The following is a 21,283-nucleotide window of genomic DNA, read 5'->3' as shown; positions in this document are numbered from 1 at the left end:
TGCAATGTGTTGGTGGGTCGCAATCACTAACAAGGAGTGTCATGAACAAGCTGTGAGTTCAAGATGATGCAATGGAAAGAAACAGATGGAGAAGGATAACTCGAGCGGCTGACCCTGCAATACAATGGGACTAACACCTTCAGTACTGAGACACAATTTTACCTTGAGTTTTGGGTATAATTAGACGATTTTATTGACATTACGAAGGGTCTATGGAGGTCAGAAGATTAATATCCACAGTCTTCACTATAGTTTAATCCCCCAAAATAAGTTTCTGAAGCTGTATGAAATCGCCAAATAGTAAGCAAAATGAATATGAAAACGCGTCCTGCTACTGTAGGGGTTAAGGTCGCATGAAGAAGATTCAGTTTGCTTCTGTCTTATCTTGTCTGTGTTAAGCTCGGTAATGTTTAGTCTGCTGTCCTTCTCTCTGATTCACCTCCCGTGTGTGTATATGTGTGTATGTGTGTGTGTGTGTGTGTGTGTGTGTGTGTGTGTGTGTGTGTGTGTGTGTGTGTGTGTGTGTGTGCGTGTGTTTGGAGTATCCTTGATAACCCAACGTTTCAACCGTCAGAATAAACACGTCGCCAGCTTTTCCTCCTCCTCCTCCTCCTCATCTTCTTCCTCTTCCTCCTCCTCCTCCTCTCTCTCATCTCGTCAGAACCATCACCCCTCCCATCCCTCCCACCCCACATCCACTCACCGACATTTATACCTATTCTGACATCCACCCAAGTGTCCCTCCCCTTTCCTCCTTTCCTCCCCCCACCACACCCACCCGCCCACATTCTTCCCCTCTCCCTGCCGCCCCTCACGCCCTCTCCGCCTCTTCTTCCTTAGACCCTCAACGCAGAGCCCTCTACTTCACAAACATGTTACTCTCCTCCTCATTATAGTTATTCATATGACCTCCAAGAAGACCCGGCTCTCCTACTCTTCTACTCTCCATCTCTCCCACTCTGGCCGGCCTCGTGCACGCTCCACCTTCACGCAGAGAGACGACTCCCCTCTCTCGCCACGCCCTCTCCTTTCTTTAGCATGGAGCAACCCACTCCTCCTCATCATCATTTTACTCCTCCTTCACCTCCTGAGTGTTCCAGCCTCTCTCCATTACATTTCTCTCACATTTCCTTCCTCCTCCTCCTCCTCCTCCTCCTCCTCCTCCTCCTCCTCCTCCACAATTTCTTTTCCTTCACTACTGCTGAATTTTATTTCAGTGAGTGAACTAATCTAATTTTCGCTTTTTAAAGTGTGTGTGTGTGTGTGTGTGTGTGTGTGTGTGTGTGTGTGTGTGTGTGTGTGTGTGTGTGTGTGTGTAATGTTAATTCGACTTAATCCACAAAGCTAAAATCCACCGTCACAAGTCATCTTTTTTTTTTTTCTCTCTCTCTTTTTTTTTTGGCACAGACACAACCAAAACGTTTTCCAGTCCATTAAAAGCGCAAAGCCAGTCACACTATAATAGCGTCACCCTTCCTCGTGGGGGCCGCTGCTGTCCGCGTGGTGGCACTGAGAGACAGGAGGGCGAGGGTGTCAGGGCGGGTGAGGGGCGGCAGGTGTAGTGTGGTTATAAACGAAAGAACAATGACGTAACAGGGAGCATATTACTGTGTGGAATAGATGAGTGTGAAAGGACGCACAGTGATACAGTTGCCAGGTAGCGAGGCTGGCGTATCTGTGGTGGGTGTGCTATCATGCGGTGCTTAACGTGGTGGCGGGGATGGCAGGGGAGGGGACAGCAAGGTACAGGGCTGATGCACGAGGACCCATGATGACGTGCAGTACAGCAGGACACAATACGAATATACATAGGTAAGGTAAACCCAGACCCACTACACGAAAGTTGCTGTGAATAGAGATACAAGCTTTTCTCAAATACCTTTCCTTTTTTTTCTAACCCTACTCGTCTTCCTCTCGCGTTATGTAGGGAGAAGAGGGCCGGTGTGAGGGAAGGCTCAAGTGTTCCTCTATACACACCTGCCTGGTGGTGGCCGCTGAGGGCCGCGTGAGGGGCTCCTCGTGGCTGGAGGGATCCTCGTCCACCAAGACTCTGGTTCTCATTCAGACCAGACATACAAACGCTCCGGAATGTCAAGTGTGCTCGGAAGTGGAATAAATTAAAATAGCGTGTCATTTGATCTATTTTTCCTTGCTTTCACCTGCTCCACGTGTCGCATCGCCCACTCCCTCCTCTCTCGCTCCTATCACCCCTTCATCTCGACCGCTCAGCTTCAGCAGCCCCACAGCGCCACACACTCCGCCCCCGACACTACCCCCGTCCTCCCAGACCCCCAGACAAAGGTGTAGTCGGCACTCAGAGTTCGTGGAGTGGAATGATTAGCTACGCCAGTCGGCACCACTTCCGACGACATCCAGCGCCAACAATACCGACCTCATCTCATCCTAAGGGACGCAACAAACACTTCAAGATGACTGCAACACACACACACAGACACACACACACACACACACACACACACACACACACACACACACACACAATACAAATATAAACATGTCATTCGTCTGTGTCGAGAGAGAGAGAGAGAGAGAGAGAGAGAGAGAGAGAGAGAGAGAGAGAGAGAGAGAGAGAGAGAGCACCCCTTCACCCACGCAACTAAGTGGTGCGGGTGGGAGGGCGGATGGGCGGGCGGGCAGCCAGGCACCAGCACACTGTGGCGGTAGTGGTGGCGGTGCGACCTACCACCTCCACCAGTCCCCAACACCTTGCCGCGGAGGGTGGACGGAGGCCCCGCTCCCTCGCTCCCGACCGCTGGGTGCTGCTGCTGCAACCACTACTCGCTCGCTCAACCGCGCCTCTCATTCAGTGAAGACTCAACCGTTGCTCACAGTGTTACTTCCGAGACGTGACTGATTGGCTGCCACACGTGCGAATGGCGAGCGTGGCTTGAAGTGTCAGCTATGGAGCGCAGGGATAAACGTTCCTAAAATGAACTCACGGATTGATGAGCTTTACTAGTGTGTAACTTTAAGAGTTGTGGAGCAACGTGGTGGTGTGTCACTTATTCGCTGCTCCGAGGACGCCACTTGAGACTTTGTACACAGTCAGCAATAGCGAGAACTGCTGCTGGCCATCTCTACCTCCCTTCTTTGCACAGAGTGGTAAGTACAGTGAGACAAGTTTTGACCGTCCCTTCCCTTCCCGCCTCCCTTTCACTCTCTTCCTCGTACACAACAAGATCGCTCTTGTTCCGACTCACGCCTAGACTGATGCAAACATAGGATTATCTGGTGCTGTGACTCGAACTTATCCTTGAGGTGAAATGGGTAAAATTTACATACTTTTGATAAAAACATTCTTTACCCTTCACTTACATCCACGTCCCTTCGTGTGTCTGTTAGTTTACGTCACCTGATGCCACAATTAAAGGTCATTAAGTTTAGTAGAGCAAAAGGTGAGATATTAATGAATTGAGGCCTGACTAACACAGCATGCAGGGCCCAGCCACCTGTCGAGTCGCGCACTGATCTCCCTCCCACCTGTCTCGCTACAATCTCTCTTCAAGACACATCACCAACACTTTAAACTCTCTCTCTCTCTCTCTCTCTCTCTCTCTCTCTCTCTCTCTCTCTCTCTCTCTCTCTCTCTTGAACTCACTGTAACATCGCAATCACGTAAGGGTCAACATATCTGATGCTGTTTGTGCTTCCATTTCCATCATGTCCTCTATTCCTTCAAATCAGTAACAGTATTTTGCCTGGAGTGCCTATTGCAATTTCTTCGCACGCAGCTTGCATTTCTTCTGTATCATTCATGTGTAAGAAGTGTAAATCAATCACACACGCACAGTAAAGGAGGTGCAAACGTTCCTAGCCACGACACAGACGCGCCTGCCACCCGAACACCTCGCAAGCCCTCCCATGCATGCACTGGTAGGGGGAAGTAGAGTAGCGTGCCAAGAGAGAGAGAGAGAACCAAGATCTTTGAAACATTTTGTAATGCTACGTAGACAGTGAAGCGTTGCCACACACACACACACACACACACACACACACACACACGATGGCACAGAAGCTTCAAAGACAATTAACATCCTCGGTTTAGCGCTAGGAAATAGTAATTGGTGTTATTGTTGGTAGTAGCGTAAAAAATAGTGGTAATAGCGTTGGTTTTCGTGCTTGTTTGTTATGGTGATGGTGATGGTGGAGATAGTAGTAGTAGTAGTAGTAGTAGTAGTAGTAGTAGTAGTAATATGAAACATAACTTTGGCCATGATACGAGAAAGAAAAGAACAACCCATGCACAAACACACACACACACACACACACACACACACACACACACACACACACACACTACTTTTTTTTAGTAGGAAAACTATCATGAAAAGAAGAAAAACACAATCAAGAAACACGATAAGATAAACTTTTAGGAAAAAATCGGATTAAGAGAGAGAGAGAGAGAGAGAGAGAGAGAGAGAGAGAGAGAGAGCTGGCTATAGTTGACATAACGCCTGTATAAACCAAACTCGCATCTACCTTCCTTATCCCACCCTCCCACACACTCTTACACTCTCCCACTCCCTCCCACCACTATACCGCTCCTACGCAGATCGAGAGTATAGTGGGAGGAGTCTCAAGCAAGGAGGAGAGGAGCAAGAGGCGCAGGAGGTGGAGAAAGAGGAGGAGGAGGAGTAAAGAGGGATAAGTTGAGGGGAATGCCAGGCTGTGTTACTGCAGACACCCTCTCCTCCTTGCTCCTTTCCTGCGGCGCCAGCAAAGATGATGCGTGAGAGGAGCAGGTGAAGTGGTTGGGTCTTTGTATGTGTGTGTGTGTGTGTGTGTGTGTGTGTGTGTGTGTGTGTGTGCATGCGTGCGTGCGTGTGTGTGTGTGTGTGTGTATGGTAATGTTCTCTAGCTCTCCGTCAGCTGTCAATCTTAATACTAGAAAGATTGGGAAGAAATTACATGTTTGAGAGAGAGAGAGAGAGAGAGAGAGAGAGAGAGAGAGAGAGAGAGAGAGAGAGAGAATAAATCATGAGCTTCACAGACCATTTCGTTCAGCCATCAAAACTAGGAGACCATAAAAGATTAATAAAGAACACTAAGTAATATTGCACGCCCTCACAGAGCCTTGAGTGCGTGGAAACGAGGCTACGGGGAGGGAGGAGGGAGAAGGTGACGACGTAGGAAGGTGAGAGCTGCGCGGGGAGGAGAGGAGAGAGGGAGAGGAGAGAAGGGCGGCGGGGGGAAATGCAAGGTCTGACAAGGACGAGAAAGCTGGCCGCGAGGGGTGACGGGAAACACTTCTTCCAGGAGGGTAGGAACGGTGGCCCTGGGCTGAGGCTGCGCGGGTGTCGGCGAGGACGGTGACAGGAGCAGCACGCGCTTTAAAGGACTAGGCCAGCGCGCTGTTTAAGATTTCGTGGTTTAGGAAACGTCATGAGTGTGTTGCTCCTCTACTCTCCTCCTTTTTCAACCCATTCAGTACTGGAATGCATTTTTATCATGATTTAGACGACTTTATTTACGTATAGAAGGGTCTATGGAGGTCAGAAGATTTATGGCCAGAATCTTCACTATTTTAATCCTCACGTAAGTTGCTGAAGTTGTATAAAATCACCAAATAGTAAGCAAAATTAATATGAATGCTCCTCTCACTGCCGTCTAATGATCATAAAGGACTTAACATTTAGATACCGATTATTAACACTCGTCTCGTGGTGTGAAGGCGTACAATTAGCGTGGTGACAAATGCGACGTGGCCAGCGCCGCCTCGTGTGGCTGAGGCACGACCCGCGGCTGTAACTGGTCCCGCATGACAGAAACGCAGGCAAAAACATTCAGTACAGCCCACAAAGGGACCAAAGGGCGGGAAAGAGACGGCAAACATCAATTTTCCGCTGCCCACACTTTTATCTAAGCTCCTCCTCCTCCTTTTTTTCCTCGAGTCCTCCCACACCCCAAGCCTAGATTTCCCCGCACCACCACCACTCTATCAGACCTCTCAGGCACTCGCTCATAAACACCTGAACTGTCCACCCTCTCCTCCTCCTCCTCCTCCTCCTCCTCCTCCTCCTCCTCCTCCTCCTCCTGCCTTCCCCCCCAATACCTTCATCCCCTCTATCCGCCCGCTCCTCTTTTACCTCCCTACCTCCCTCCGCCCCTCCTTACCTCCCTTATCCCCTCTCCCTGTCTCTCTCCTTTCCTCCGTCCCTCCCTGCCACCTTCCCTCATTCCCCACCAGCGTGGTCTATCACTGGGGGTTTCCAGCGGATGTGAGGTGCCCTACCCAACCCCGCCTGCCTCATCTGCTTCCACCGCCACCTGTTCTCACACACACCCTCACGCTTGCTCAACACCACCCACACCTACACGCCCTCACCAAGCCGTGGACACCAACCTGCGCAACTTCGCTACACCTATGACTAAACACGCGCCTATACACCTACGCTTCCACCCACACCACGCGCCACACAGCCATTCACACCCACGTCACTCACTAAGGCACAATAACGCCCACACCACTCGCGACGTCATCCCAGCTAAGTAGGGTGGTGTATATGGAGCTGAGGACTTTATTAACCCTGCGAACTTTCCCTCCACGCATGTTTGACGACAACTATGGTTATGAATGACGGCAAGTGTAGGAGGCTCCGACGCTCCCGCCCCAGCGCCCCCTCCCGCCCCCTCAAACACAACGTGATGAATGAAGATGGATGGGGAGCCGCGGCGTAGGGAGCGAGAGGGGTGGAGCGGAGTGGCGAGGCTAGGCTAGGGATGCGACACCCACCTGCCGCAGCGACTCTAGGAAACACCAGCACGCCCTAACCTTCCCTGACGCCACCCCAACAAATATAAATTCCTCCTGAGCCTTTCCCCTTCCCTCCTTCCAGGACGTGATTGTGGGGTCCCGGAGAGGAAGGGAAAGATAATGAAAGCGGGGAAGGATGGATTAGGGTTGGCTGGTCAAAAGAGGAGGAAGAGGAGGAGCTGGTGGTGGTGTAAGAGGTGAAGGAAGAGGAGGGGGAGGAGTGAGCAGTCGTAGAAGAGAAAGCAATGCGGAGATGACGTAAGAATTCAGAATGTGTTAATTGTAATGGTAAAAAGTAGCTGCAAGTTTATGAGTGGTAGATTAATAGTGTACTGCACTAAATGGGTGCAATAGCTTTTCTCTTTTCCTTCGTTGTAGATCACTCACTGGACACATGAACGCAAGTCGCTATTCCTTCAAATCATCGCCTTCCACTTATGATCGGAGTATTAACCCCTTCAGTACCATAACGCATTTCCATATTCACTCTGCTTACTATCTGGTGATTTTAAACAGCCTCAGAAGCTCATGTGGGCGGTTAAAATAGTGAAGACTCTGGCCATTAATCTTGTGACCTCCATAGACCCTTCCTAATGTCAATGAAATGATCTAATCGTAAGCAAATCTGAACGTAAAAATGTGTCGCAGTATTGAAGGGGTTTACGATGAAAGTAAACAAATACAATAAACACAAATATACAAGAAAAAACACAATAGAAATAAAAAATAAAGCTAAAAATGAAAGAGTTATTAATTTGTGTGTGTGTTTAAATGTTGATAAATGGCGAGACGTAAATTTCTTAACGAAAGAAAAGGAGAGAGAATGAAAACGTCAAGTAGAGGAAAATTATGGGAGTTTTAATATGATTTTAAATGATAATGAATTCGTATTAAGAAAAAAAATGTGTCTGGGAGGCTACGTAGTATTTACCCATGAATATAGATTTGTCATAGCCAAAAGTCAAGTAATCCCATGCAGTCATCTTCACAGTAAGTTGCATTTTTTCCTCATCCTTTTCTTTGCTCCGCTAAGCTTCATATTTTTAAACATTTCGTTGTGAACTTATTCCTTACACTCAAACTGTCACCATGAAAGTTGTTTAAAGTCTTCAAGTGTGTTTTCATAATTCTAGTGATATAGTTAAACAAGAATTCTGTATAATAAATCAGAAAAAGTACTCGTAAAAAGACAACCAACCATCTTTGTGGCCTTTTAACACAGTCGTGATGGGAGAGCGAAGTATTTAAGTACAAGGCGCCGAAACTTGACAACTAAGGAAGCGGGAGTGAGTGCAGCATGAAGACTATCTGTACGTAACATTCTCTAAGCAGAACTAGGTAAAGCGAGACTCCCTCAATAAGAACAATACTGAGACGCATCTTTACCTTGATTTTTAGGTATGATTAGACAATTTTATTTACACTAGAAAGGCTGTATGGAGGTCAAAAAATTAATGGCCAGTCTTTACTATTCGAATCCCAGCATATTTCTGAAGCTGTGTAAAATCACCAAATAGTAAAACAGAATGAATATGAAAACGCGTCCTGCAACTGAAGAGAATAATTATCGAGTCCGAAGTAGCTTACACAACACGACGAGGCTGCAGGAGATAGACCAGAGAGAGACAATGGGTAGTGCCGTATCAGTGGGTTCAGTAGGTGGGTGGCGGGGACACGCTATCGCTGGTGGGAGGCAAGTGTCGAGGGGTGGAAGGGAGAGACGGTGGGAGGGAGTGAGGAAGGGCGGAAATACGTTGATAACAACCCACTTGATTGGTGACACATTGTTGGAGTGTCGTTTTCGTCATCACTCCACCCTCCTACACCTGATACAAGCTCCCTTCTCCTCCAGTCCTCCCTTCCTCCCTCTTCTTTCCTTCCTCCTCGTCCTCCTCCTCATCCACGTTGCTCACTCCTCTCCTACAATCACTTATTGGGTCTCTCTCTCTCTCTCTCTCTCTCTCTCTCTCTCTCTCTCTCTCTCTCTCTCTCTCTCTCTCTCTCGCCTGTTATATTATGCAAGGCTATAACATCACCACCACTAACACCAAAACCACCAATAACAACAATAATAACAATAAGTAAAACATCGCATTTCATCATCAGCTTTCACACACACACACACACACACACACACACACACACACACACACACACACACACACACACATACACACACCGCGTAGTGTAGCGGTTAGCACGCTCGACTCACAATCGAGAGGGCCGGGTTCGAGTCCCGGTAAGCGGCGAGGCAAATGGGCAAGCCTCTTAATGTGTGGCCCCTGTTCACCTAGCAGTAAATAGGTACGGGATGTAACTCGAGGGGTTGTGGCCTCGCTTTCCCGGTGTGTGTTGTGTGTGATGTGGTCTCAGTCCTACCCGAAGATTGGTCTATGAGTTCTGAGCTCGCTCCGTAATAGGGAAGACTGGCTGGATGACCAGCAGGCGACCGAGGAGGAGGTGAATTACACACACACACACACACACACACACACACACACACACACACACACACACACACACGTGCTGCTCTGTGTGCCTTCACGTGGCGGGCAGCTCACTATCCTCACTTAGCTACGGAAAAGTCTCGGGCGTCGCCACACCGCTGTTGGCAACTTTGTATTAGCAGTGAAAGGAATACGACTCATTACACACACACATGCACACACACACACACACACACACACACACACACACACACATTTCCCAGTTTTGTAATACATGGTTTTACATCATTACTCTTTTCGTTATGTGCACTGGAGAGAGAGAATATGACGGCATCTGGTCACAAGAATGGGGAAGGAAACGAGGCAAAAGAGAAAGATTGTGTTGCTCCTTTTTATTTCCTGAGTGAGTGGCAAGGAGCGCGGGACACTGCCCACTAACATAGAGCAGTCCCAGTCATCGAACTGGAGGGAATAGAACGAGATGTATTGGTGATAATCATTGCGTCGTTTTCACACGTGTGAAAGTGTGAAGGTTAGGCGCCCCTGATACAGCTCGCTAGAATACTGAATGAACAAGACGGTCCAGCACGTTTACGGGAGTAAGTGTACAATACGGATGCTACTTCCAAACCTGCGTGTGTGTGTGTGTGTGTGTGTGTGTGTGTGTGCAGAGCAGGAACGACTTGACTGCAGGTGTGCTAATGGTGGTCTGCGGCGGCTGGTGATTGTGTCGTAGAAACGGTCTCGCTCTTGTCTCCGGATGTCATATATTGCACTTTAGACTTGTTTATTGATTGCATTACTTGTTCATAATCAGTTTAAAAAAATTTCCTGGCTTAAAACAACGTCCCTTTTTTTCAGATACAGTGACGTAGTGAAGATGAGGACCAGCGACGTAATCAACGAGGCGGCGGCGACAGCCGGGGTGGGCACGGGTCTTCTGTCTCTCAGTGGCGCCGTGACAGCCAACTCCGGCAAAGGCTCAACTTTACCTGAAGTTTCACCAGGTCTTACTTTTGACCTGTCAACTTACACGAGGATCGTGCAACAAATGGCTTCCAAAATATATCCCTATGATCCGGCCGCCGTGGTGGCGTCTCTGGCCGCTCTAGGCCCTACCTCTCATCTGCCTCTGGCTCTCACAGCCCCGCACGCACTCTCCCTTACCACAAAGAACTTGGATAGTGAAAAGGCCAGCAAGATAACTGAGTGCCTGCTACCCGGTAGTGGGCTCAAGATGGGATGGCAGCCTGAAAAATCTGATAAAAAAGTGAAAGAAGAGGATGGAGAATCTGCTCTTGACTTGAGAACTCAAGGTTTAAAATCCTTGTATTCCTCCTACAGACGAGCCTCCCTGGATGATATCAAACCCAAAGTCGTGGAAGACATCTGGGTCGAGAATGACATTCAACTAAGTTGGACAGACTCACGCGTGGCTGCTTACAACCCAGCTCAAAAACTGTTCATGTGTGTGGACTGTGAGTGCGTAGGATTCCTGTCCCGTGTAGCAGAGCACTGGCTGGGCGCCCACGCTAACCTGCGCGTGTTTTCCTGCCCCCGATGTCCGTACACATCTGCGTGGTCTCGCTGCGTGAAGATGCATCTCACGCGGCAGCACAACGAACAGTTTGCTGACACCAACATGTGGAAAGAAAATTCAACACTTATGGAGGTCACTCGGCTGATGCAAGAACTGCGAAACAAGGTGGAGAACAGAATCGATTCCAGCAACACTTTGGCAGATAAACGATTTTATTGTCCACATTGTCCCTACGCCACTGACAGACGTGACCTATACACACGTCACGAGAATATCCACAAGGATGACAAGCCTTTCCACTGTTACCTTTGTTTCAAACAGTTTAACAGAGCAGACCACGTGAAAAAACACTTCGTCCGCATGCACCCAGAGTCTGAGTACGATATTTCCAAGATTCGTAAGCAGCCAGGCAGTGGGCGGAGTGCTGCTCGCTCACCACCTTCTCCATTAGTGACACTGTCCCAAGAAGCCTCTGCACCACCACCACTGCCACCGCCACGGGTCGTCACACCAGTTCCTTCTCCTCCCACTGCTCCTTCTCCAGCGCCTTCCCCACAACCCATGACTCCTGAAGCACCTGTAGCAGATATGGGGCCAATAAGTGCTCCCTCAACCCCCGAAGACTGCAGTCCAGCCTCTCCAGGGGCTATGATAAACCTGGGTGTGGGACTGAGCATGATATCCGGCATGGATAGCCCAGAACCTGGCCGTGGAAGGAGGCGTGGAGACCGGGCGTACACGTGTCCTTACTGCCATTGGGCCGGTAGTGACAACTGGTGTCTCAAGCGACACATGAATACTCACATCAAACCTTTTGCATGTGTGATGTGTGACTACAAGGCGGCAAGGGCAGAGCGGCTCTCTACACACGTCTGGAAGGTGCACAACAAGAGAATCTGCAACAAGTGCAACTTCCTGGCCGAGACACAAGAGCGTCTGTTGGAACACACCAGAGAGGAACAGTAAGTCGATGAATTTTCATTTCAATTATATATATATATATATATATATATATATATATATATATATATATATATATATATATATATATATATATATATATATATATATATATATATATATATATATAATGTACAGTACAAGGTAATTTAGCTGTGTAAAATATGTATCCTGTTTTCTCTGACAAACATTAATCTGCTTTTTTGTTCCATCTTCAGCCACAACAACCCGTATTCACGCCGCTACATTTGCTCCTCCTGTGTGCTGACCTTCGACACCCGGCCCGCCCTGGAGACTCACCAGCACCTCTGCCACCCCTGCCTTACTACCTCAGACACGTCCGCTGGTTCTCCCATCCCACCAGTGCAGGATGTTGCTCATGACTTATCCATTCGCAGTGAAAATCGTTCACCACGACAGGCCTCGTCCCCTCTGGTATGTCCCGTGGATGGTTGTGGCCACATGGTGGGCTGCAGCAGCTCACTGGCAGATCACATAAGGGAGGATCACGGAGGTGCTGGTGGCTCCAGCTGTCCCCACTGTGGGTATCAGCTCACCCACGATGAGTTATCTAGGGACCATTGGCTTACTCATCACAATGAAGTGTGTGCTGCTTGTGTCCACGTCTTCACTGCCGTGTACGGACCACAATTGTGGAAAAAAGTCCACGTCCGCCCCAGCTCAGTCGAGAGTCCTCTAGATGCAATTGTCACGGGACTCAATCGCAAGCGTACTGCCAACGACGGCTCACCCATTGATTCATCACTGGAAGGCCCGCTCTCCATCGTGACGTCACTCTCCACTCTCCACAGAGACTCACCATCTCCAGGGTCTGACACACAGGACACAGATAGTGAAAGATTCTGTAAACGCTCAAGAAAACAACGGTGCCCCAAGAAAGTCATCACAGTGGCAGAAGACTCAAGCAATGGTTCTCTCAACACGACGCGTAAGCAAAACTCCATGAGGTTGCGACGCAGGGCAGTGCTCAACAGACCAGGCTTTGTGAGCCGTCAGTGTCATAAATGCCCTCGCCGGCCAGTCTTTGCCTCCCGTGCTCGCCTTCAGCTGCACGTGAAGTGGAGTCACGGCAGACGCAGTGCTGGGCGACGGAATCCTCCGACAGAAAGCACTTCATCCGCCACAGTCTCGGTCCACTAGGGGGAAGATTGCCGTCTTAACATAACGGGTAACCAACGATGTGTGTGCTCTTCACTTATTACATTTTCTACACATTAGGCTCTCGGAACCCATTGCTCATGAAAAAATTGTGCCCAGGACCAGCGGGTTGTGCAGCCGTGATGCCAGGCTGGTTGTTGGACACAATGGCCGTAAAAAGGGATCTCATTTCCCATACTCTTCAAAATGAGATAATCTCAACATTATGTATCAGTGTATGATAAATTATTGAATTTCCCCTACTTATGTATATTCTTGTACAGCAACAAACTTAGATGTGCACCGACCTTCGGCTATTTAGAGTTCTCGAGTACAATATTACCTCACAGGAAACTGATATCTTAATAGCCTCAAGTCAGTAATGCAGAGATTGTCAGGGACGTGAGTATTGATTATTCTCAATATGCAAAAGAAAAATCCAAAAGTTAGTCTGATGTGAGAGCAAAAGACTGATGGTGTCAAAAGTTGCAGATTTAGTTGTACAATTATTATTGCATTTGATCGATATAAATTCTTTGGTTGTGACATACACAAGTGACTCCTCTGGTTGTGTCAGTTAACACAACCATTTCTTGTAATGTGGTAAGTAATACCAATCCTTCACCTTGGCCTCAACACCTCCCACCAACTTCCCAAACTTTATAATATCAGTCTAAGCTAAGCACATAATACAAGGTGTTAAGACACAGCTCTTATAACTGTAACTTGATGCCTCCTGCCAAATGAGGAGTTAAGACTAAGACTATTTGCCTTCCACCTGTGCGGCACACTGCTGCTGCTGCCGGGGAGTCCAGGCTCCAGAGCCCAAAGCCTTGCCATGAGGCAGTTGGATGGGACTCTGGGTGCAACCATTTAGTATACACAAGCATCCCTCTCTGTAGAGCTGGGAGAGATATTTTAGCATTTAGGTACACTATAATAGAAGCTCAAAATCCCTTTTTTTGTCTATTTCATCTTTAGGCATTTGAAAACAAATAAACCATAAATGCATAAGGTATCTGTTAACAAATGGATTAAGATAAAACTTCTTGCCTTTCACCTTTCCTCTCTCTAATGCTGTGCTTATAGCCCATTCAAAGCCAAAGATTTTATTGATTTATTCTAGCATTGTGATTTCTCCCTTATTATGCTACAACTTATGGAATAGTTTCTGTGATTACTGTTGTGAATGGAATGTCTGTTACTTTGCATCACTAAGTCATGTTTGATTAGGATCTTTGTCTAATCTGTTCAGCCTCAGTGACACTAGGCCAATGATCCACTGCATTTCATTACTGTTGTTGTTGTTATTACCATTATTATTATTATTATTATTATTATTATTATTATTATTATTATTATTATTATTATTATTATTATTATCATTATTACTACTACTACTACTACTACTACTACTACTACTACTACTACTACTACTACTACAATATGTTTTGTTACGCCTTGGCCTTCTAGTCAGATTGTTGCCAAAGTTTACCCATTTACAGTTTCAATGAGATGTTCATAACCCAGCCATACTATAATAAAATACTGACCAAACATCTCTGGTGCTAACATTAAACTTTTTTAGAAGTCCTTTACCTAATAAAGTCTATATGCAATTTTCAAAGAGTAAGGAAAACCCTCATCTCAGAGAACATTTTATATGTTGTTCAGTTTTTTTCCTTTTAAGATATGAGGAATAAACAATTTGATTACAAAGGACCAGATGCCCTCGTGTTGTTTCTGATCTTGTGATTCCTTTGCTAAAAAATTTGCTCAATCTCCTTCCACACTATACAAGTAAACAGTTACTGTTGTAGAGATATTGTAGTGCAGGCTGTAGGCACATCACACATTGTTACTTGTTTGTGCCACAGTAATGGCATACTTGTGGCTACTGGCAAGACTTATAATAGCAAGCAACAATGGGCAGAGATGGAGGGTTTACCTTGACTTTTCTTAAGCTTTATGGGTAAAGAGGGAAAGCATGGAGGCTCTGGGATAGCTTTCAAGGCATAGAGCAAGATACTTGTCTGCATCGAGAGTATCACATTGTTTCATTCTAAGTACATAACATGTTGGGTCTCTGGTAACTCAGTGGAGGAAAAATGTGCTCAACAGGTATTGTGCCTAAAGCCATTTTGTTATAAAACCTTGTACATACATTCTTGTGATCTTGCAAGCAATAGTATTTAAACACAGCTCAGGACTGTAGTTGTGAATGAATTACCTAAGGGATGTTAAATGAGGATGATGCTTAAACATACTTGCTTGTACTTAAATTATATTCTTGTACTACTAAGCATAGCTTTGGTATCAGCCTGAGCTGACACAAACATGTATGAAGCCTCATCCTCAGTCAAACTGGGGATATTAAGCACACTGTAGCTTTTTAAACTTTTGAAAACTTCAGTGGTGCAAAAATAGTACCTGGTAATATATTATAGGAAATAGAAATATGGCAGAATTCAGAGGGAAACGTGAATATTTTTCATTACCTTAGACATACGTATATACACCACAATTCAGGTGTAAACTAAAGATGTGCATCTTTCATTTAAATAGAAAACATTATTTAAGAAAAGGAGCTGCAGCTCATCTCCCACAGTACTACATACTGGTATATTCATCCTTTCCCTTAACATGAAGGACGGCCAAAGATGAGTTATTCCATTTACACTTAATTATGCAGGTTTTTGATATCAAAATGCTTGAAAAAGAATGTGACCACTGATGTTAATTCCACCTTTGAAATAAAATCTACTGCTGCCTTTCATCTAAAAATTATTTGCAGAATCATAAAAGTAATAATGACAGTGTGAATATTTTTGTCTTTGAATGCACATCTTGACATGTTGACTGCATGGAGAAAGGGAAGAATCAAATATAAATAGTGTATGTATATAAGGGATTATATGTCTTGGTTGATGATCCATGCAGCAAAACAGTCAAAGAATAAGCATAATGTAGGCCACTGTAGGTACAATGCAACTTTTTTTTCTTTAACTCTGGAGTAACCAGTAACTCAATGGCAAATTATTTCAAGATCACCATGATCTTTGAGATATATTCCTGTTATACAAAGCTTTATTCAGTAATATGGAAAGTCAATTACCATTGAAGCTTTCTAGTTGAAATGCCACCTACAGAATTAAGTGTAGACTGAGCATGAGCTTGGTACCACACCATGGCTGGATAAAGCTTACAAGTACACCTTACATAATTCTGTTTCTGTGTTAACATGTTTACACCAACCATTCCCTTAATGCCTTCAATTACCTCTTACTATTATGTACTTTTCATACCAATAAAATGAATTACAAAAAGTTATTCCTTCACTGGCCCATATACTCACACACACACACACACAGTGGGGAGGAGAATCTACCTCTGTACTGTGCACACCCAGCTGACATCAATGAATGAATAGGGAACAAGGTATCTGGAGGTTTGTGTAGGATGCAGATGACCATACGGATGATTTTTCACCTCTTGTGTGAGACATGATGGGAAAAAAAATTAATCATTGCAAAGCCTTTAGCAAAATTAAGACAAGCTGCAGTTGGACAGTTCCCCAAAAGAAAAGAAAGACATATAATGAATGCAATGAATAACAAGAAAATTCAACTTATGAAGCAATGAGTCCCATCAATTATCATTTGTATTCTTGCAGAACAAAAGAATTTGGTAAAATGTGCACTGTTGAAATCAGTCAGGAAAAAAAATGTGGTTGACTCCCGAAGTTTTAAAAGAAAATATATCAAACAGAGGTTTGTGAGGTAATTAACTTTATTGGTGTTACATCACACATTGATAACACCAAACAATCCATTGAAGTATTACCATCCCCCTTAAAATATAAATCAGAAATTACTCAGAATACATTTACACCTGCACACACACACAAGCACTCAAGTAACACACACACTCAACCACATACTGCTTGCATGTCACTCACACACACACACACACACACACACACACAAAAAAAAAAAAAAGAAGGAAAACATCTGCTCAGAAAAGTCTTTAGGCATTGGCAAAACCATTTCAATCAGCAATAATTGAACAGATTTCTTGAATATGTAGCAGTAATGAGCCTGAGAGTCCAAACAGCAGTGAGCTTCAAACAACACACTGGCAATGAGTGGGAGTGAGCAGAGTGGTGATGAATGCCAATACACATCCAGGTACTGGGTGACTGAAGCACACTTGAATATGTTATGTTAATAAAGTTAATATCATTTCATCTGAGCACAATTACTGGCAGTTCTACTTCATCTAAATCAAAAAATCTTTATCAAGACCTTATGATATTTCTTTTTTTAATTACTGAAAATTATTTTACATTACTATTACATTTCTACCTTTGTATTATCCCTTACCCATCTTATGCTAATAATATAATACTTCCTGCAGAGTTACACTTGCACCATTTGAAGGATTCTGAAGTTGTGACATCTTCCTTCAATCTACATTCACAAATTTTTACTTCATGACTTGGCTAACTTTCAATTCAAGTGCTTACATACCTGTACACACTTGGAATTTACATACATACAGTTTACTTAACACTGAAGCTCATTACGTACAAGCTTTAGCACACATTACTTTTTGAGACCACGCATTTTACTGAAAATATTTTATATGATGAAATCTTACAAGAAATTTGATAAAATTCTCTCTCTCTCTCTCTCTCTCTCTCTCTCTCTCACCCTGAATATCCATGTTCATTATACATTTTTTACTTATGACATGTACAAAAGTTTACTTTTTTTTCACTTTCAATTTTAAGATTTATATGTATGCAATCAAAAACCACAAAATTATTGCTGTGTCAATCTCGTAGCATAACTCAGGTGCAGAAATGAATATAAGCTAAACTATCATAATAATAATTCAAATTGTGCAAGTTATTCTACACAAGATATTATAGCTATCTCTAATAATAATGTGCTCTTCCCATAATAGTATACCTTAATATACAAAAAGACATGGAGGAAAAAGAAAAATGTACTTGAATAGAAAACAAGCAAAAGACATCCCAACTAACCCCTCAAACTGTGGAACTCTGATAAATGAGGTAGGATGTGATAAAGAGTCAGATCTCCTAAGGTGAATGAAATCACTGAGTAAATATTGTAAAGTAAAATAAAACTAAAATTACACATTCGCATGAATACACACACACACACACACACACACACACACACACACACACACACACACACACACACACACACACACACACACACACACACTCTCACACACACACACAAACTTGAAAAAAAAGAAAGCAAATGCCAATGTTGTCACTCTTAGTCTCATCTCTTCTAATGTGACATGAGATCAGATGGACGTTGACTGTCAGCAGCAAAGAGGAAAGAGGGAAGGACAAGATAGATATGAAAAAGTTCTAAGAGGACCAAAGAATGTGGACAGTCACACAGAGGACCTTTTCATTATGGATAATACAAGAACAAGTAATTATAAGTACAAACTGAAAAGAAATAATGTATAACCTTCCAAACAGAATCAACACACACACACACACACACACACACACACACACACACACACACACACACACACACACACACACACACCTAAAAATTTCTGATAACTTTGGTACTATGTATCACAGTAATGATTAGTGTCATACTACACACAATTATCTATTGCAAATGCATATGAAATATCTCACTCTGTTTTCAATGTTCATGCAATTATGGGAACTTCATTAACAGAATATGTTTGTCGCACCCAAGTATGACAAATGTTAAGGGAAGGTTGTATATTAAATAGACCTCAATTACATTATAGCATTCATGCCTATCCAGCCTTGCAAAGACACAGCAGTCTTGATTCGCCAAACTGAAAGGCTTCATCCCCAATGAACAGCTGCTCCTTTAGAGAACTGGTCTATGAGTGAGGCAAGCCCAGAGTGGAAACCATCTTCACCAATAAAACAGACCAGAACTACCACAGTGACTATTCCCAGTAACCATCCTTCTCATGCTATATAAAACCAGCGGTCTGGTCAGAATTAACAGAAGTGAGTGGTATAAGATAGTGACCCATTACTGAAAGAATGCAACTCCTTAAGTACCAATATTACTATATTGCCAAACATGAAGCTTGTTAACATGAAATTCATCTAACATTATAAATATACTGTAGTCATTACACTGGACAGTTATTCATCAGCTACTTGCCTGCATTCTGTAAGTTCAAATGACAACGAAGAGAGAGAGAGAGAGAGAGAGAGAGAGAGAGAGAGAGAGAGAGAGAGAGAGAGAGAGAGAGAGAGAGAGAGAGAGAGAGAGAGAGAGAGAGAGAGAGAGAGAGAGAGAGAGAGAGAGAGAGAGAGAGAGAGAGAGAGAGAGAGAGAATCTGTTGAGTGTTGTTCCAAAACTCCATTTATACATCTTGGTTACATTTACATATGCTGTTGTAATAGTAATAAACTTTGCCACATTTCATCTGTAATTTTGGGGGACACGATCTTCCACACTTTAACAGTGTTAAAATGCCCAATGTCAAAGAGCTTCACCCAATAAGTTTGCATTACACATGAAATACTATAATCTTAAAACATACTAAACCTAAAACTGTCTTACTTTCTTGTTATAAAACAGTGTAGATTATAAAAAAATAAGACTTTTAGAAGGACAGGTGTGCATGCCCTAACTCAGAAAGTAGGGCAGGTGTTCTGACAGGGTGTACATTACTGAGTTGGACACATAAGCGAGTAATCTGCTACCAATCTCAAGAGGACCATATTTTTAAATGTATGTTTATATCAATCTTGCATTTTCTGCACTTAGATCTGGCCACCTCACCAGTCTTACACCCTTACTCAGAAACACTTTGCTCTATCATGACAACTATTCACCAAAGCTCTAGATGAAGATACACATGTTTTTAAGGGTATTTTTATGGTTCTGGAGATGGATTAGCAAGATTTCTACTTTATCATAGGAAGAAACTGTCTTGAAAACTTTGCTAGTTATCTATGGGGACTTGAAATATTGTCATGGTGAGAGAGCAAGACGTTTCTGAATATGGCCATTACTCTTACCAGATGAAGACATATGTATTGTGGTAACATGGTGAATTGATAAGGATGTAATTCAGAAACAAAACATTTCACTTCTCTAATTGCATAGGCTTTGCACCGCTCTCTTACTTATCGCTGCTTCAGTCGTGTTCATCAGATTGTTACATAATTTGTTTTCCTGATAAACAGAAACATGAATCTTTTTTATATATGAAAATATGCTTTAAGCTTAGTATTTTTCAGTGATCATTTAGAAGGACTCTATCTTAAGGGAAGTCCTATGCCCAGTGGACAGTCACAGGGTACAAACACCAATCCTTAACCGGTTAACTGATGGTAAATTTCAACTATAATTAATGTATAAGAAATATATGGGTACAAACTTGGTATTTACATTGAATTTACAATGGTAATCTAATTTTTCAAGTTTCTATGACTAAGGACCTTAGAAGTATGATATCATTCAACATATGTATGGAATCGTCAAGACACATTAATTAAATATGTATATACATCAATAATTCAATTTAGAACTAAAAACCAATATTAACCACTACATTTAGTAAAGCAATATTTGTACATTGCCTCAAAACCAGATGATATAAAACTTCCACTTTTTGTATTTAATCCTTAAAGTAAAAAAAAGATTGACAAAACAGACTGGCACTACTTACTGGAAGATTGATGCATGACTCTTTGGTAAAGGAATGAATATTTAGTAAAGATGATAAATAAATGCAAAAAATAAATATTTGGGAGATAATACCTACAGATAATCTAAGGAATATATTAATCTACATGATCAGTAAAACCAAAAGGTATTCCCTAGTTACCAGTGAGATATCAAAACAGTCCAGTGCTGAAATAAGTTAAGGGTCGACTCCAAGCCCCAGTCCCGTCCATCTGTCAGGGGAGAGCAGGAAGTAGCGATCCATTGCATGACAGAAGCGGGTACGGTAAACCTCCGGGGAGACAACAGTGGGCAGCTTGCCAGCCCCCCCTCCCAGCATGCTGCCCTTGATGATGGTCTCCAGCTTCTTGTCCCAGGTAAATGTGCGGATGTAATCTGAAAATACAAGAAATAAAGCCCTTCGAACAACCTGAATAACCATAACACAACTAATAGATAAATAATTCCTTACATATATATATATATATATATATATATATATATATATATATATATATATATATATATATATATATATATATATATATATATATATATATTTTTTTTTTTTTTTTTATGGAAGAGGGAAACTAGCCAAGTGCAAAAAAAATAAAAATAAAAAAAGGTCCACTTGAACTGTATGTTTTCTAAAAGATTGGTAAAGAGTTATCCAGAA

General features: G+C 43.6%; 2 protein-coding genes across 6 annotated transcripts in view; one reads left to right on the top strand and one right to left on the bottom strand.

The window, feature by feature from the left end:
• Positions 1-2,696: 2,696 nt before the first annotated feature.
• On the top strand, positions 2,697-16,206 carry LOC123503827 (zinc finger protein 64-like). Its single transcript, XM_045253888.1, has 3 exons — positions 2,697-3,123; positions 10,084-11,724; positions 11,941-16,206. Exons 2-3 carry the CDS (start codon positions 10,103-10,105, stop codon positions 12,881-12,883), a joined length of 2,565 nt encoding a protein of 854 aa, XP_045109823.1. The 5' UTR covers positions 2,697-3,123; positions 10,084-10,102; the 3' UTR covers positions 12,884-16,206.
• Positions 15,348-21,283, bottom strand: part of LOC123503825 (1-phosphatidylinositol 3-phosphate 5-kinase-like) — a 29,860-nt gene continuing 23,924 nt past the window's right edge. For all 5 annotated transcript variants that reach the window (XM_045253883.1, XM_045253887.1, XM_045253885.1 and 2 more), the window contains one exon: positions 15,348-21,003. In XM_045253883.1, the coding sequence (XP_045109818.1) occupies positions 20,807-21,003 (197 nt within the window). In that variant the 3' untranslated portion in view covers positions 15,348-20,806. The remainder of the gene's footprint in view (positions 21,004-21,283) is intronic.

The sequence above is a fragment of the Portunus trituberculatus genome, chromosome 14 (genome assembly GCF_017591435.1).
Source record: "Portunus trituberculatus isolate SZX2019 chromosome 14, ASM1759143v1, whole genome shotgun sequence".
NCBI classification, from domain to species: Eukaryota; Metazoa; Arthropoda; class Malacostraca; order Decapoda; family Portunidae; genus Portunus; species Portunus trituberculatus.
The sequence above is the reverse complement of the archived record's forward strand: the minus strand, read 5'-3'. Positions and strand labels throughout refer to the sequence as shown.

Bases quoted from the DNA above. Each gene is read 5' to 3' on its own strand.
- LOC123503827 (XM_045253888.1), top strand. From the start codon at position 10,103: ATGAGGACCAGCGACGTAATCAACGAGGCGGCGGCGACAGCCGGGGTG. The intron at 11,725-11,940 runs GTAAGTCGATGA...TTCCATCTTCAG, and splicing joins GAACACACCAGAGAGGAACA to CCACAACAACCCGTATTCAC.